At 44.6% G+C, this 17,825-nt stretch overlaps 3 protein-coding genes and 1 long non-coding RNA gene across 4 annotated transcripts in view; 3 read left to right on the top strand and 1 right to left on the bottom strand.

The window, feature by feature from the left end:
* Positions 1-17,825, top strand: part of LOC142202762 (uncharacterized) — an 827,816-nt gene that overhangs the window by 4,546 nt on the left and 805,445 nt on the right. The window lies entirely within an intron of this gene.
* The window catches only part of LOC142202758 (gastrokine-1-like), a 474,099-nt gene that overhangs the window by 324,178 nt on the left and 132,096 nt on the right, over positions 1-17,825 (bottom strand). The window lies entirely within an intron of this gene.
* On the top strand, positions 2,179-6,105 carry PCNA (proliferating cell nuclear antigen). The gene is made up of 6 exons (XM_075276149.1): positions 2,179-2,514; positions 3,770-3,867; positions 4,666-4,733; positions 5,135-5,329; positions 5,411-5,534; positions 5,849-6,105. Exons 1-6 carry the CDS (start codon positions 2,294-2,296, stop codon positions 5,926-5,928), a joined length of 786 nt encoding a protein of 261 aa, XP_075132250.1. The 5' UTR covers positions 2,179-2,293; the 3' UTR covers positions 5,929-6,105.
* TMEM230 (transmembrane protein 230) lies at positions 8,100-17,288 on the top strand. Its single transcript, XM_075273070.1, has 4 exons — positions 8,100-8,188; positions 12,210-12,345; positions 13,507-13,629; positions 16,593-17,288. Exons 2-4 carry the CDS (start codon positions 12,250-12,252, stop codon positions 16,731-16,733), a joined length of 360 nt encoding a protein of 119 aa, XP_075129171.1. The 5' UTR covers positions 8,100-8,188; positions 12,210-12,249; the 3' UTR covers positions 16,734-17,288.

Genomic DNA, 17,825 nt, shown 5'->3' with positions numbered 1-17,825 from the left:
AACTTCTCTCATAGACTGATGAACGAAGTCTTTTACCCAGCCGACCACATCACGCAGGGGGGGTATCCTCTGATGGGGGGCCTCTGCATCCATGGCAATCTCTATACTCATACCCGTCGGGTAAAGGAATCCTGCATTTACCGCAGGATAAATGCTTCCTTTTGGAGGTCGCCTTACCCCGGGAGGGGAGCACGGAAGAAGAAGAGGAGGACATACTAAGGAGAAAGCAAAACAAAGTTATTCAGGCTCCATATAAGTGACCAGGTCTGCCAGCCCCTGCCTCCCCCTGCCAAACCTGAAAACAACACGGTCAACCACCCCAATGTGCTTGAGGGACAAACCGACAGCTTGAGCACCCAGAGAGTGAGCAAGCAAGGCAGTACTGACAGGGGGAAGTTTAAATAAGCCGGGCAAACCAAAAAGGGGCGGAGTTACGATGAGGCCCCGCCCCCTACACAACAGAGCCCCGAAATACTGTAAAAAACCGGGGCCCCAGGAAGCTGTAAATGTCCAGGAGGAGACCTGAATACTTCCCCCCCCACCATCCGACCGGAGGGGGGAAGAAAACACCAAAAAACCCCGCAGTTAGCGGCGCCCGACGGCCGGAGAACTGCACATGCGCGGCAAACCCGGAAGCGGAAGTTCCACCGCCCGGGAACACGGCCGCGCACAACCGTTCCCCTATGCCACCGGGGAAGAGAAGTTCCTCCCCGCCTCCTGACCCGCCGAAGTGCCGGCAGACACGCGCCGGCACATGGGGAAGATGAGCGCACCCCAGACGGGAGGAGGCAAGGAGCGGAGGTAAGCTAAAACCGGAGGGAGAGGTGCCCCCTAGTAAGAGGTTACAACACCTCTCCCCCCCCCCTGCCACCTGACCTGTCCTGTCCGCACAGGACAGAAAAAAACACAGGGGGGAGGAGGTCTTGCAGCCTCTTTATAGGGGGTAAAGCTGTTAGTTAATTAAAAGTTCCACCTGTCCTAACAGCTCACAGGGGCAGAAATACCCCAGTTGTGCTGCTGGTTGGGCGTAGGGGGAATGGGGGATGCACGGGAGAAATCTTGGAGACGGTTCTGTGAGGAGCGGATGAGAGAAGAGCGGAGTAGGAGATCTTTCGAAGATCAGAGGTTACGTGTGGGCAGGTAGCGGGAGATTAGGTTGGAGGTATATGGAGGGGACAGGTTGTGGATGGCTTTGTATGTTAATATTAGTAACCTGAACTCTATTTGCTGGGCAATAGGTAAGCAGTGGAGGGATTGGCAGAGGAAAGCGGCCGATGAAGAAGGGAAGGCGAGGTGAATTAAGCGAGCAGCGCAGTTTAAGGTGGACTGGAGGGGGACGAGGGTCTTTGCTGGGAGTCAATGGATAAGGGTGTTGCAGTAATCTAAGCGGGAGATTAAGGCATGGACTGGTGTCTTATGCTTGGTTCACATCGCATGGGGACCCTCCGAACGGAATACCGAACGCAACTGCAAGCGGTGTGCCAGTGAAAGCGCACGGACTCCATAGACTATAATGGGGTCCGTGTGCTGCCCACACGAATCATGTGGATAGGAAAATAGATTGTGAACTACTTTCCTGTCCGCATGATCCCTGTGGAGATCTGGCAGCAAGCACACGGACCCCATTATAGTCTATGGGGTCCGTGTGCTTTCACTGGCACACCACTTGCAGTTGCGTTCAGTATTCCGTTGCGGGGAGGCCTCATGTGGACTTCCCCAGACGGAATACCAAGGCAGATGTGAACAAGGGGCTAGATGTGAATCGGCCCTCAGACCCACCATTAGCAACTTAGTGCCAGAAGACTGGCATAGGAGGGTAGATAAATTCTCCAGCATGACTAGAGACCCCTGTGATAAATTACTGCATAGATAATTCTAGTCGGTGTGAAAATACCTTTATAACTATATAGATTTATGTAGGTTTCATTCATTTATATAGTGCCACCATAGTCTACTGCAATGTGTGTGTATATACTATAGAGCTGCTGTATACAGTCAGTGCAGACACCACACACAGTCCTGCACATTACTACTTCTTCTCCTCATACATTATTCTCCAGAGACAAGGAGCTCCAAAGGCGGGAAACGAATTTGGCGCCCTTCTCCTTCAGGTGACGTTGTAGTCACGTGACGCGCTCCATATAAGCCTGAGGAGGCGGCGCTGCCGGGCTTATTTGGCGCCACAGTGTGAGGAGACAGGAGGAGAGGAGACCGGGGAGCCGAGAGCAGGAGGCGGGAAACCCATCATCTACACAGCGCTTACTACCTTGACTGACACTCGCTCACCGCCATCATGTTTGAGGCCAGACTAGTACAAGGCTCCATCCTGAAGAAGGTGCTGGAAGCGCTGAAAGATCTCATCGATGAGGCCTGCTGGGACATCACCTCCAGCGGCATCAGCCTGCAGAGCATGGACTCGTCTCACGTCTCCCTGGTGCAGCTCACCCTCCGCTCTGACGGATTTGACACTTATCGCTGCGACAGAAACCAATCCATCGGCGTCAAAATGAGCAGGTAACACCCTGAGGAGAATATTGTTCTGCTGTGAGGGGATTGTGATGTGTAGGGGGGTGACTATGGCGGCAAATTATTCGCTCCCATAAGTTATACTTGTTGGCAGCTGCAGCTCACGTCAGTGTTATACTGGCTGTGTGTGCACGTACTGTAACTGGACAGGTGGCGGGCTTTGTGGCCGGCTGGTGTCACCACAGACAGGACATGCCCGCTCTTGTTTCTTTCTGGCGCGTTTTTCTTCACTTGTACTTGGGTGACGTCACGGCAGCTGAGCGCCATGATTCGGGCGGGAAAACCTGGTGGGCGGAGCTTGCGCCTTCCTTGTAATGGCAGAGCCGCATGTGTAACATAGACAAGGGCAGGAACCTAAAACCAGGCCAAAGCATTAGTCCTCTAGCTACAATTTATATGGTGGATTTTGTAAAACTACTCATAACTTTTCAGAATCCTACGAGTTAACCTATTACATCCACATCTCTGTGTGTGTCTATATATATATATATATATATATATATATATATATATATATTTATTAATCTCCTTGCCTTAAATCAGTGTGGGCTTACCACTGGGACCCCTGATGATCCTTAGGGTGTTCTGACCATTTTGAAGCATTGCCGCTTTGACTAGTTAGCTGGTTAGAAACCCAGTTCTAATGATCAAGGGGTGATCTTTAGTTACTGGAATGTCCCAGTTTGGATAATCTAGGACACTAAACAAGTCACAGGTCATTAGTTTAGTGTCTCATGACAGCTAAGGGAGACTCCATCGCAGAAGCCGCCTAAAATATGCAGCAAAAAAAGGTCCTGTATAGCGGACTTATCTCTGCCGTTTTGTTTTGAAATGGCAGACCACATTAGTCAGTGGGGTTTGCTGGGGTACCTGTATCACTGCTGGTTTTAGAGGTCTGGTTCAGGCCCTGGTCAAACAAAACAATGGAGACTGAGGCATTGGTGTGGACCCTAGTGTCTGTTTTTATTAGGTACCTGACTTCTGTACTCCTGACACCTGTGCAGTGCTTCTTTGATGCCTGCCTTTCCTTGGCTTCAATGAACTGTGCAGGTGCCTGGAGTCCAATAACTCATCTTTATGCAAGAATGATCTTTTTCATAGTGGCCATGGACAATCTTCAGAGTAGATCTACATAGGCTACTTATTCTAGCTAATACAGATAGGATCCAAGTGGTGTCTTAAACTTCATTTCTCAATTTAATAAGTTTTTTTTTTAAGCTTTATATAATTTTTGTCTCTGCAGTATGTCAAAAATCCTGAAGTGTGCAGCGAGTGAAGACATAATTACTCTGAGAGCCGAGGACAATGCAGACACAGTCACAATGGTCTTTGAATCCCCAAGTAAGTTTTGATTTCACATGAACGGTCTTGGCAACAAAGTGTCTTGTTCCCAAAGTGTTTTCCCTTGAATGAAATTTGCAGTGGCCTTCCATTGTGATTAAATGTTGCAAAGGGTTAACCAGATTGAGAATGATGCTGTAAACCAGGTGTAGGCAACCTTTGGCACTCCAGCTGTTGTACAACCACAAACTACAACTCCCATCATGCTCTGCTGTTCTTGGAAGTCCTATGGAAGTGAATGGACCATGTTGAAAGTTGTTGCTTCTCAGCAGCTGGAGAGCCAAAGGTTGCTGACAGCTGCTCTAAACTCATTTGGAGAGTGGTCGCAACAGGCAACTGTCCCATTTGTGCAGCGGCTTTCATTTTCCAAAAGGTCTGTGAAATAAGTGGAAATCTTAATGTTGCCGTGAGCCACTATATCCAGTTTTTCAGAAGCTCTTATGAAAATGAAAGCATCTAGTCCGGTTACCCTGCAAAATTTTGGATAATGTCTTCATTGTGTGGGTAGCTGATGATGTGTAGGCATGTGGGTATAGCGCCAATAGCCCATTTGCATTTGAGATGTCCACAAGAATGTGTAGATCTTTGTGCCATGGAGGCCTTTGTCTAGGTGACAGCTAAAGGTTAATTCTGAAGGGTATTGCCTGCTTTACTTCTGATGTGCTGTGCCAAGATTTTGTCTGGAATGTATGTCCTAATAAACTATTCTTGGGACCTGCCACAGACACATTCAATCTCTTGTCTCTGCTCCATGATGGATGCCAGCCATTAACTTATAATTTCCTTTTCTCCCTTCAGATCAAGAAAAAGTTTCAGACTACGAGATGAAGTTGATGGATCTGGATGTCGAGCAGTTAGGAATTCCAGTAAGTTCCTTCCCTGATGTTTAGGTTTTCTTAAAGCTAATTGTTCTTGCTAGTCTTTTAGATTGGGTATCCACCTTTTACAAACAAACAATCCTATCCATAAAATAAGACATCAGTTTTAGGTTGGTGAGGGTCTGACTTGCAGAATTGCTGCAGATCAGTTGTGCTCACTTGATGCACTCTAAATAGCGGTGGTCCTGGCAGTTGGACCCCTGCCCATCTAGACTGGTCCAGTGTAACTTCTGTATTGCTGCATGTGTGAACATGACACTTAAGGTGTGCAGCATGTACACTGTGTAGTCTGCTGCACTATAGTAACATGTAAAACTTGACATTATAAAATGATGTCTTTGTTGAAATTCTGTATTGAAATAGTAATGGTTACCTTGTTTTCTCAACAGGAACAGGAATATAGTTGTGTTATAAAGATGCCATCTGGGGAATTTGCACGTATTTGTAGAGATCTTAGCCAGATTGGCGATGCTGTTGTCATCTCATGTGCAAAAGATGGAGTCAAATTCTCTGCAAGTGGTGAACTGGGAACAGGGAATGTCAAGCTGTCACAGACATCAAATGTGGATAAGGAGGAAGAAGCTGTAAGTATTAGACATTAGCCTTCTATTACATGTCCAATGTGTTAATTGGAGTACATCAAACAATTTCCTTTCTCTTTTTAGGTTACAATAGAAATGAATGAGCCAGTACAGCTTACATTTGCTTTGAGGTATCTTAATTTCTTCACCAAAGCCACACCCCTGTCCCCAACAGTGACCCTCAGCATGTCTGCAGATATCCCACTAGGTAAGTAATGTGTAGGTCTCTGGCTGATCATGGTAGTAATGGCATTGAATATGGTAGAGCAAATGTTTTACATCTCATTAATGTACATTCTGTCTAGTCTTTTGCCCCTATAAGGCTACATGTAATGAACTGATTCATACTGACACTTGCCCTGCATGTACAGTAACACATTACAGTGCCCTGTGTAGCTGGATTTTAGAGACTAGAATTCTATAATGGGTCTAACACACCAGGCCTGCAGTGAATTCAACAGATCTCTATTATAACCTAGGATGCTGATGTGAATAGAGCCTAATCTTCTCTCTTTGTTTCAGTGGTGGAATACAAAATTGCCGATATGGGTCATGTGAAATACTACCTGGCTCCAAAGATCGAGGATGAAGAAGCTTCCTAATGTTTATAGTTTTTTATGTGATGAATTCAACCGAACTTGCTCTTGCCCAACTGCCTTGCAATGAACGTTACCATATTACATTCTGGCCATGTTTCTAGGCATGTCTGTAGATATTTCTGTAAATATTCAACAATCTTTGTAATACCTGCCATATGAAACCAGTAAATCTTTGTAATAACTGTTTGTGATGGTCTCATTTCCTGAGCTGTTCTACATCGTCATGTCGAGGAAAGTGAGGACAAAAGTCATCAGCAACTGTGGTTTGCCATTACATGTTGTATAGCAATGCATGCTGGATGCGAAGTGTATACAAATACAATAAAACCTGAAAATCTCACAATAGTCTTACAGAAGGGGGTTGGGTCCTCTTAAAAGGTGCCTAATAGATATGTAACAGATAATCTGGAGTAGGGGGATGCAGCTGCTTTTAGTATGAACACAATTTACGCATTATAGTTAGTATAACAGGACAGATGGGTACTTAAGTACAAATCTCGTGAAGACAAGCGCCTCAGTGTTATGTCATGGTATAATTTGTGAAGCTGAAAGATGGATTTTGCTGTGAATCCCTGGCAAAAATCTGGATGAAATGTTTTCAGCTCAAGTCACTCCTTGCTGAGGTCAGTGTGGCAAGGTATAAACTGCTGACAGCGCCTCCTGCTGGTCATCACTTCATGCTGCCCTCAGAGGGGGAGTATAAAGTAGCGGACGGTCACTTTAGGGTCTAATTGAATCTGAGTAGAGCTTTGTCTAAACTGTTACCCCCCCTCCAAATCTAATGATCTGTGAGGCAATTGGTCTATGCTGTTATATAAATGTATTGGTGACCCCACAGAGGGGTTGTCCAAATATCCATGTTGTAAATCTAAAGGTCAGAATTCCTGTCTGCAATAAATCAAGGAAGACAAATTGGAGACTAGAAGAAAATGAGACCATTCTTTACACTATGTACAAGACCCCACACACAGCACAAGTCCAGCTCTGTACAGAACTTGTAATACAACATGTCTGGGGAACTTGTGGACTTGCTATACTGAATTCATTATAGTTTTGTGTCATGGCTGCCCCATTTAAAAGCATTGAAATAGGATCTAGAATAGACCAAAAAAACACAAAGGGAGTCATGAATATACAAAGGAAACGTTCTGACTGTCCTGTGAGCCCAGCACGGGCAGACCTGTCCATTTGCCAGTCTTAACTCCCAACTGAATGAAAGAACTTCCTGTATAATGTATGACATGTTGTGCTGAGGGCTTTGCCTACATTTGCAGACCAGGGGATGTGGAGCATCTTCAATGCAAGAAAATGCCATGTTCACATTATCACTAGCCAGGAGACTTGTGTAGTTGGATTACAACACCCCCCCCCCCTTTCAAGAAAAGTATTTCCAAATGTGAAGTAGAGGCACAATATATAGCATCAAGTGGATAACACTGCCCCCTAATGACCATTTCATAAAATAGCAAATCCTATCTCCACTGTGGTCAGGGTGAGATGTGACATAACACTATAATGACTGTTGGCATGTGAGTGTGTGCTATTAGCCTCTGGCTACCCCTCCTGGCAATAACTTCCAGAAACTGACAACTCCTAAGCACTGTGCACACAAACACAGTAAGAGAGGTCCAACCGGTCCCAGCACATTCTATGCGCCAGGCCTGTCCCTGCAGCCTTGGTTACCTTTGTGTCACTACCTGGGCCCCTGCTCTCATGGCTAAGCTCCTTGTGCTCAGCACCAGGCGTCACCTTACCACCTGCTGGAGCTATGCCAGATTCGTGCTGCCACTGACCACGCTGCCAGCTTTATATTACAAGCTCCTGAGCCACCATGAAAGCACATGGTATCCCCAATGGCTGCTGTCATGGACCCTCAGCCAAAAGACAACCCTTTTATAACCTCAATTCATTCTTATGACAAGCATCAGACATCAGTGAGACTAGTGTGAATAATGCCCTCTATGTAACACAAGCCTATAATGTATGGGGGTGATTCCTGTATGCGTGATATACTAAGGATCTCCAACAGGGGGTGCTAAATAATACATGTCCATAACAGGAAGTGTATACTCAGCGTACATTTTACACACCACACTAATAAAGCTTGTTGACGTACAATAACAGGGAACTCAGTCCTGCACCAATCCGAGCAGCGCCTTTTCCACATGTCACTGGTCACGTGATCGCATCATCAGCTAGACACTTCCGGTTTTCAGTACCATAACCCGGAGGTTTACACCTGCACAATGGACTCTCGAATCAGGTAGATTGGATTGTGGGTGATCAGTCCAGGCAGAGAGCGGGATGTGTCCCTTACGGGGATCCGTAGCCACCACTACACGTTTTGTCAGAGCAGCTCTGCTTGTCTGCAGGAGGCCTAGTGTCTGCTGCCTGCACTGTCAGCAATGGACACGTCAGTGCCTGCAGCTAATCCTTACTAGTAACTGTGATCTTACCTGTACCGCAACTCTATCCCTAGTACACTTGATTGCAGTGTATTGTTCTCTGTTATCAGCCATTATGAAGCATCCCCAGGTGTATATATGCTAATGTGTGACTCCTAATAATAATTATACTATAGTGTGCATGGAGGCTTAGAGGGGAACTCCGCTATCAGGTGTACAAAGCATAGGGGAAAACTGATTGGAGGAGTCTGACTGCTGGACACTTCACTAATCACAAAGATGGGGTCCCTAGTGTGCCCATATACAATAACGCAGCAGTCACGTGCGGCGCCTCCTATTTATGGGAAACTTGTTTTGTCTTCTCTTCAGGAGTCCCATAGAGATGAATGGATCCTCCTCTCCATTCACATGGCACAGGCACTCTCAGGACCGATGGGGATTCTGGGGACAGATTCCTACTAATCCGACGGGGGTAGCTTGTAATTACCAAAATACCCCTTAGCTATGTCAAATTTTGTGGATTCTTGTTGTGGATCAGATAAAAATATTTTTTTTAAAAACAAATACTGTTCAAAAAGGCAAGTTACTCAGCTTCTCAATCCTGCAGCTGCCATGGCAGCACCTGCTTGGTCCACTACTGTCCTCTGTATGGTGGTTACCAGTATAGGCAGCACTTGCTTGTTCCATCACCACCATTCTCTGTATACTGGTATCTAGAGATAGCAGCACTTGCTTGTTCCACCATCACTCTCTGTATACTGGTCTCTAGAGATGGCAGCACTTGCTTGGTCCACTACTGTCCTCTGTATGTTGGTTACCAGTAAAGGCAGCACTTGCTTGTTCCATCACCACCATTCTCTGTAAACTGGTCTCTAGAAATGGCAGCACTTGTTTGTTCCACCATCATTCTCTGTATCCTAGTCTCCAGAGATGGCAGCACTTGCTTGGTCAGTCCATCACCACCATTCTCTGTATCCTGGTCTCCAGAGATGGCAGCACTTGTTTGTTCCACCATCACTCTCTGTATCCTAGTCTCCAGAGATGGCAGCACTTTCTTGTTCCACCACTATTTTCTGTATCTTGACCACCACCTGAAATGACAGCACTTGCTTGGTCCACCACCAGTCCATGTATTCTTATCGCTACCAATGGCAGCACTTGCTTGGTCCGCTGCCAGTATTTACATATTCGCTTCCACCAATAGCAGCAATTGCTTGGGCCACTGCTGGTCTCTGGCCTGACCTCCAGTGATACCAGTACTTGCTTGGTTCACCACTAGCCCCTGTTTCCTGGTCTTCACCAGTCGCAGCTCTTGCAATTGCTTGCTCCAGTGTCGATACCTGTATTTTAACCTCCAGCAATGGCAGCCCTTGCTTCCAGAGATAAGGTTGACATGTGATTCCTGCAGCAGCACATCATAGCTAGCAATGGGCAAACCAAAACTGATGGGGGACTGTGCAAGTGCCACCATGAGAACAGAAGAAGATTGGAATACTTGTCATTTTTTAGATGGTTATCCACCTGTAGATTTTTCTGTGGACCCGCAGCAAAACTCTGCAACACCAAGAAAAAATTTGCACACATCAGAAACCAGTGTGGATTGTTGTGAAGATTTCTCACCATGTTAATGAGATTTGCTCTGATCTCACACACAGCAGCACTTCGGTCCAATGTACTTATTCCCCAGTACGGAAAGTGAGATATTGCAAGCTGTGACTCTTGCCAGGCACTAACTGTGTGTGCATCTATCTATCTATCTAATAACTATCTAATATATATAATAGATAGACAGTCAGACAATTATACCTACAGAATCGCTGACGGTTTCCCTATAGGCACAATGGAAGCAGAAAAGTCCGCAGAGGAAAACTGGCGATGTGTTTCTGCCACAGTTTTCCAACATCACTTTTTGGCTGCGGCTCACAACTTGGGGCTTTAGCCTCAACCACTAACAGATCCTTACAGACATGATTTCTTCCTAATACAGTGCCACACCTGTCCTTGGGTTGTTTCTAGTATTGCAGGTCAAAGGGGTTATGCAGGAACATGGTTGCTTTCTTGTTTGCAGGAAGTGATATCATGTCTGTTTGGCACTAGTCTTTGCTGCACCTAATACCCATTAATTTTAAAGGGACAGAAATGTGGCTTTGCCATGTGACTAACAGACATGAGGTCACTTACTGAGAAGAAGAAAGTCGCCATGTTTTTGAAGTCCTGCACAATCCCTTTAATGCAATGGAAATGAACTGGACAATCGTGCTGTTTCTGGGAAAAAAAAAAAAAAGTTTGGTTTTAGTTTTTTGTTAACTCCCGAACAACCCTAGAGCCTCCATATCGGCCAATCGCAGTGTTGCATTTACTTATCTAAGACTTCCAGCTCTGAGGAGTGGCTGCCATCTTTCCTGCATTATACAAGATATAAATTGCTTCTGAGATTCTGTGCTTATCTCTGTCCATAAGGCAGTCACCAGATCAAATATTTAAACAACTAAAGATTAATAAATCCAATAGATGTATCATATTTCTTTGTAGAGTTATTTGCTGGTCATTAAAGGACTAGTGTCATAAAGATAACTCTTTTTATGGCTTTATTCACACCTATGTGTTTGGAAGTGAAAGCCAGGAGTGCAGACTATACAGAGATGAGGTATAATGGGTAGATTTACACCCCTTCTGTGTTGTCATTCTGCTTGTTTATTGGCTTACAATCACAAGTCCAAATCATAAAGCTGGAAAAGAAATCAGTTGGTGATTCTTTGTCTTGCTTGACTAATTCCCAAGGATCTGTAGCTCTAGTTAGGCAATCTTTTCCCTTGGCACACAGAGTGGCGCCCTCTTTTATGGTGTGTTCCTTGACTTACATGTTGATGACCTAACTTTAGAATAAGTCACCAGCATGTGATCAGTGGGGCTCTGACACCTCACCGATCAGCTGATGATGTCACATTCATTAGTCATATGGTACAGCAGAAGCTCAATTCCATTTGAGTGATTGATAGAAGGACATCCCCTATGCAATGAATGGCACCATGCTTGGTATTAAGTGAAGAGGTTGCTATGCTCACCCACACGCTGCGGCCTTGTCTATCAGGTGATTGGTAGGGATCCTGGGTGTTGAACCTCCACCGATCACATATTGATGACGTATACTAAGGTTTTCTAGGGACACGTCATCAATATGTATGGCTCAGAAAACCTCTACAAACAAACCGGTCTCACCAGCTTGTCTTCTGTGTGTAAGGTGGCTTTATACTACAGACTGCCAGGATGAAAAAAAACAAAAATAAATCCGGACCTAAAGCTCACAATGGCCCGGTCCTTTAGAGGTTAAATTAAAGCCAACTCATCATCATTCAATATGCACAGTTATAATTTTTTCTGTAGCCCCCACTGCTCCTGAATTATCAGTGCTGGTAGTTTTAGTGCCTGATATGCTAACTAGACTCTCTAATGTCAAATGGGTGGCAGGAGCAGACAAGGGGTGTGATTGTGAGCTCTTACACTGTCCACCTTTGATTGTAGTTATGAGTCGCACCTCCTTGTTTGCCCCTGCGTGACACCACCCACTGGACATTAGAGAGTCTTGTTAGCATATCAGACATCAAAACTAACTGCACCGAATGCTCAGTAATGACGGGGGCTAGAGAAAAAACTCAAACCATGCTGGAATCAATGGAGGGGAATCTATTAAATGATGAAAAAAGATTGAGTTGTTGGAAGTGGTGAAAGGTCCTCTTTAAAGTGACAATTTGCACATCTAGCACTAGGTGGAGCATGGTACAACATGAAGTCTATGAAGCAACCTTCATTTTTACGATTGCTCTCAAAGCAGAAGTGTACGTGACGTAGTATAAATCTTCTGTCTTCATGTTTTCTTAGGATTTAGATTCTCTTTGGCGTGTAACAAGCTATATCTGCTATGATGCCCTCACGCAGCAATGCTGCCGCCACACCAAACAGCAAAGTGAAGTACTCTAAGCTTTCAGATACAGATGACGGCTACATTGACCTTCAGGTAAGGAATACAACGAAATATCTGCATCAAATTATTGTCATTGTGACTGTAAGTTACACAGCGAGGTGGGGAATTCATCAAGACCACCATATTCTACACTGGTCTTGATGTTCCCTGCCCGGGCAAGGACTACACACACATTGCTGGCAGAGGTTGCTGTCACCATTTACAGCACAAAAGTGATGTAAATGTTGGTGAACGTGGTGCTGGTAAAGGCTCCACCTTTGTCCCATCCACTCTCAGAAAAGTGGGGAGACTAGTGCAAAAACACCACTTTCAGCTATTTTACACCAAAAAACTAGTGTATAATATTACTGAATTTACCCCAGTATTTTGTTCACAGGCAATCTTAGCCATATCGCCCCCAACATTTCCATTTAAAGGGATTCTATCATTAAAATCACATTTTTTTTTCAGTCACATGTAGGAATAGCTTTAAGAAAGGCTCTTCTTCTTATTCCTTCAGATGTCTTCTCCGCGCTACCGTTCAGTAGAAATCCCGGTTTTCATCTGTATGCAAATGAGTTCTCTTGCAGCACTGGGGGCGTCTCCAATGCTGCGAGAGAACTCTCCAGCACCGCCTCTATCTTCTTCAGGAACGGCCTCTCTGCGTGTCTTCGTCTGGCGCTTTCTTAACGCTGTTCCTACATGTTATCGAGAGAAAATGTGATTTTAATGATAGAATCCCTTTAAGGGAAGTGAGGATCCGACATATTGGATGTAAACTTTTCTGTGATTTTGAGGATAAGTAATATGTTTCTGGCTGCCTAAAGTTGAGGAAAATATCTGTCCTGTCCTTCTACATGTTCGGCACATTTGATTGCAGAATTTTGTTATTACCCCTAGATGGCGCTATCCTCTAATAATATACAGTAGAAATATTGCACTGTACACAAGTGCCAAGCAAAACCAATGGCATGCCAAAGTAAACAGCCAAATATGCAAACAGAGATTTAGATAAGCTGGCTCTGGCAAGTAACCAGTACTGATAGTAATAAAACTAGGCTTTACAATTTCATTACTCTGGCCTCTGATACTGCAACATATATCTCCAATGGTGTGGCAATGCCAATGACCCTCCTTGTACCCAGAGCTGAAAACACAAGATTACTACATATAAAGATGTGACATGTAAAGCTGTCTCTCTCTTTTTTTTCCCAGTTTAAGAGGAGTCCTCCAAAAATCCCATATAAAGCCATTGCTTTGGCCACTGTCCTGTTCTTAATTGGTACTTTGCTGATTGTGATTGGCGCGCTCCTGCTTACAGGGCACATTGGCAATGGGGTAAGCTGATGCTTCAATTTTGCTTAATTTTCTGGGGAATTAAAGGGTTAGTTCCTTCCTATAAAATGATGACATATCACTTGGATATGCTGCCAATTCTGATTCACATTGATATATCCAGCTGAGAAGAGAATTGTATGTGGCCCCATTAACATATGCTGGTGGAAGACTCCCTTTAAAGGGATTTACTGTTTGCATATTGAATTTTCTCACTGATTACCTATGCACAGGATAGGTCACCATGTTATGTGATCTGATAGGGTCCAGACTGGTCCCCAGGACAGGTGTAACTGCCTCCCAGTGCTGAAAGCTGCTAGTGAACAGGCAGTGCATGCAGAACTATTTCTATTTAAGTAATAGAAGCAGTGCTGCACTTCCCCGGAACCACCACTATACAGAGGATGGAGCTGCTGCACGCTCTTACTACTTGACTAGGAGCGGCACTGCACGCGCTGCCCGTCCTCTAGCAGCTTCTGACACCCGAAGGCTGCTAGAACAGATGCTCTCTCCCAACTATTCACATACTTATGAACATCAGTAAGTCTCCGTATAAATGCACCTGCTCTGTGATAGGCTCAAGGTTCTATTTAAAGCGCAGAGAGCATCATGAAGACCAAGGAACACACCAGACAGGTCTGAGATACTGTTGTGGAGAAGTTTAAAGCCGGATTTGTATACAAAAAGATTTCCCAAGCTTTAAACATCCCAAGGAGCACAGTGCAAGCAATCATATTGAAATGGAAGGAGTAGCAGACCACTGCAAATCTACCAAGACCTGGCTGTCCTGCTAAACTTTCATCAATAAGAACATTTGATTTGGGGGATTCGGTGTTTTACCCGAACCCGTCCTAACAACCCAATAGATATAAAGGATAGAGTCACCTGGATCAGATAGTTCTTTTTTCCCCATATGAATTGCTTCCTTCATTTTAGTCAACATACAAATGCGCTCTTTGGAGCAGTGAGGGTGTTATTATTGCTCTAAAGCGGTAAGAGCAGTGTCCTTGTTGCTCCAGAAAGTTAATTTGCATATTGATGAAGATAGAGATATCTTGGCAATGGAGGCAGCGATTCAGAAGGGGGAAAACCCTGTTATTAGGGTCACCTGAATCAATCTAGCTAGGGGGCTTGGTTGATATTCTGGGTTCTACTGACGGATTTCCTTTAAATGGAGCTATCGTGTTTTTTCCTGCACAGACAGTGGCCGGGGGCAGTTATGCAGGGAAAGAATGTAAAGGAGGCCGCAGTACTGAATCACTGTTTGTTGCAGCTTATGCATTCTCACAGGGATTCCCAGAGATTGGCTACCCCTCATCAATCATAAAGTGATGTACATCCTAGCAATATGTTACTATATGTTATTCAAATACATACATATATATGTGTATATATATATATATATATATATATATAATGTATATCAGGCTGGGTTCACACCAGCACTTTAACTCCGTTTTGGGGTTTCAGTCCCTGAACCCGTTTAAAAAAATGCAAGCAACGCTTTTCTCTCCGCATTTTTCACCCTTTTCGGATGGAGATCAGGCGGAAATCCAGTGGACTCCATTATAGTCTATGGGGTCTACGAGTTTTTTAAGCAGATTAGGTTTCGTTTCAGGGGTCCCCAAGTGGAACCACCTAACGGAATCCCAAAAGCAGGTGTGAACTTAGAGTCAGGGGCACTAAAGGGCTTTCTCAACAAGATAACCCCTATAACCTATGAGGTCATATCCACAGCATAGAGGCATTCGTCTTCAGTGGGTGTCCTAAAGACCACAATTTCCCCTTGCAAGTGGCAACACCATCTGTTTGTTGTGGGTTGGTGAATCACGGCCAAATTCTTGTGAAAGCTTCCTACAGTTCTCTGTAATCTGACAGTAAGTGTTCAGCAGCGTCACAACTGGGGAAAATGAGGTGCTTATAGTGTATTGTGGACATATTTTGTCATGTTGAAGCTGTGTCCCTTTTCTTCGAAGCATTCCCTGCATATCTAGCAAGTTACAAACTAGATTGAGTATAAGATGCCATATATTTATACCAAAGTCGTAAATCTGGGCCAATATTTACTGTCCTCCTCCACTCTTATGGAGGGTCCCTCTACTACCGTGTTACCCAAAAATAAGACTGTGTCTTATATTAAATTTTGGTCTTAAAGAAATGCTATGTCTTAGTTTCAGGGGATGTCTTATTTTATTTTTGTGTGCTGCTGCCACCACTGCTGAGATGTGCTTGCTGCGCAAAAATTGTATGAAGAAAAACATTGCAGCCGGCTGAACGTTGTGTGCGGTTCTTCGTGTGCGCAGATATGCCGACTACTGACGCCATTGCGATACGTTGAATCCACTGTTCCTGCTGCTGTAGGATGAGCTGGGAGAGTGGACCCCCTACCGCATACGATGCTTACCGTAGTGTATGCTCAGCGGGCATCTCTCAGCTCATCCTACAGCAGCAGGAACAGTGGATACAACGTTTTGCAGCGGCGTCAGCAGCCGGCATACCTGTACACACGCAACATCGTGCACCGTGTTCAGCTGGGTGCAGTGTTTTTCTTCATACAATTTTTGCACAGAAAAATTATTATTATTGGGGGATGTCTTACTTTCAGGGGGTGCCTTATATTAGGCAATTCAACAAAACCTCTGCTATGTCTTACTTTCTAGGGGATGGCTTATTTTCGGGGAAACAGGGTAAAAGGGTTGTTCAGGAATTTGACAGCAACAGAGGAGGCTGGGGAAGGTGAAACATAAAAAAAAATCTTACCCACCTCTCCCCAACACTCCGGTGTTTGCCACTGCTGTCTGTTCTGGCACGCGCTATGAAGTTGCAGCTGGAAGTCTTACGTCTCAGTCCCGACCTCCTCCATTGTTGTCAAATTCCTGGACAACCTCTATAACTATTGTTTTTAGAATCTGAGTGATAGACAATGATGATGTTGCCCGTCCTGATCCTGTTCTGTGTTGTTTTAGGGCAATGAGCGCGCCATACCCGTGCTGATCATCGGAATCCTGGTTTTCCTGCCTGGTTTTTACCACCTCCGTATTGCATATTACGCAGCAAAAGGCTACAGAGGTTACTCCTATGATGACATCCCAGACTTTGATGACTGAACCACTGTAGGTGGTGACTGAAACAGCACAATAGATACAGCTCTTCCTGGGCACAACCTGTAAGACCAGCTGAAGAAGATGACTGGCAGACCTATGTATATACAAAGCGACTTCGGTATAGGCCGGCAGTGGTGACCATTTCGGTAGCCTGTTTGCTCTCACTAGTGTATAAAAATACCTTAGTCTTATTGTCAGGTCATGCTACATAGCTAGCTGTGATAAGACATGGCAGGGATTATTTTTCAGCAAGCTGTAAAGAAATATGGACGACCATTATTAGAATCAAGAAGATGTATGGTACCAAAATCCGCATGGTGGGCCGACATTCATCTAATGTGTACGGCCAGCTATGTATTTTTTTATTCTCTTTTTAATTATGTGGAAATGTTCCTTTAAAGTCTATAAAAAGAGCTGGCGAACTGTTTGTTTGCTCTATACACAGAGGAATATTTCAAGGATTTTCAGCTGATAAGTCCTTAAAGGGGTTGTCCAAGTTACCAAAAAAATGTAAAAAATGCTGTTCAAATATAACAAAGAAAAAAACTGGTTTGTTTACGTGTCTGACCCGCTACTTCTTTCAGACTTGAATAGCTTTACATGTCTGCATTGGTAATGTGTCTTGTACACACCTGGACTGTGCAGCCATTCTCCCAGTATATGGTGCTAGAGCTGTGATTGTGTGTGTACGGATACATGATATATGTTATTTCAGATCCTGCATTTCCCACATTTCTTACTCATTCAGACAACAGTTATATAGCAATGACAGTGTCAGAATACGCCCCCATGACCAAAACCGGAAGGGCCGGCACCCTGACCCATTATTTTGTTATGGCTGTATATTATCAGAGGACTCTGTACTGGGCCGTGAGCCTGGGAGCATTCAGGGCAGGTCTTATTAGTTTCTGTTTTTTGGATATGAATCCATGGAGGTTACGGACAACATATAGATAGCATCCATGCGCCATTTTCTCAGACCTGTACATGCCCATTTATGTGCATGCATACTTATTCTTTGGATTATTAGGTGCAATTCCCCTTGTGTCCACTACACATTTTGTCGCTGTTGCTCTCACTTTGTTAAAGGGGTAT

Source organism: Leptodactylus fuscus, chromosome 5, assembly GCF_031893055.1.
Source record: "Leptodactylus fuscus isolate aLepFus1 chromosome 5, aLepFus1.hap2, whole genome shotgun sequence".
Taxonomy (NCBI): domain Eukaryota; kingdom Metazoa; phylum Chordata; class Amphibia; order Anura; family Leptodactylidae; genus Leptodactylus; species Leptodactylus fuscus.
This window is presented reverse-complemented; position numbering and strand designations above follow the sequence as displayed.

Bases quoted from the DNA above. Each gene is read 5' to 3' on its own strand.
- PCNA (XM_075276149.1), top strand. From the start codon at position 2,294: ATGTTTGAGGCCAGACTAGTACAAGGCTCCATCCTGAAGAAGGTGCTG. The intron at 2,515-3,769 runs GTAACACCCTGA...TTGTCTCTGCAG, and splicing joins ATCGGCGTCAAAATGAGCAG to TATGTCAAAAATCCTGAAGT. The intron at 5,535-5,848 runs GTAAGTAATGTG...TCTTTGTTTCAG, and splicing joins GTCTGCAGATATCCCACTAG to TGGTGGAATACAAAATTGCC.
- TMEM230 (XM_075273070.1), top strand. From the start codon at position 12,250: ATGATGCCCTCACGCAGCAATGCTGCCGCCACACCAAACAGCAAAGTG. The intron at 12,346-13,506 runs GTAAGGAATACA...TTTTTTTCCCAG, and splicing joins ACGGCTACATTGACCTTCAG to TTTAAGAGGAGTCCTCCAAA. The intron at 13,630-16,592 runs GTAAGCTGATGC...GTGTTGTTTTAG, and splicing joins CAGGGCACATTGGCAATGGG to GGCAATGAGCGCGCCATACC.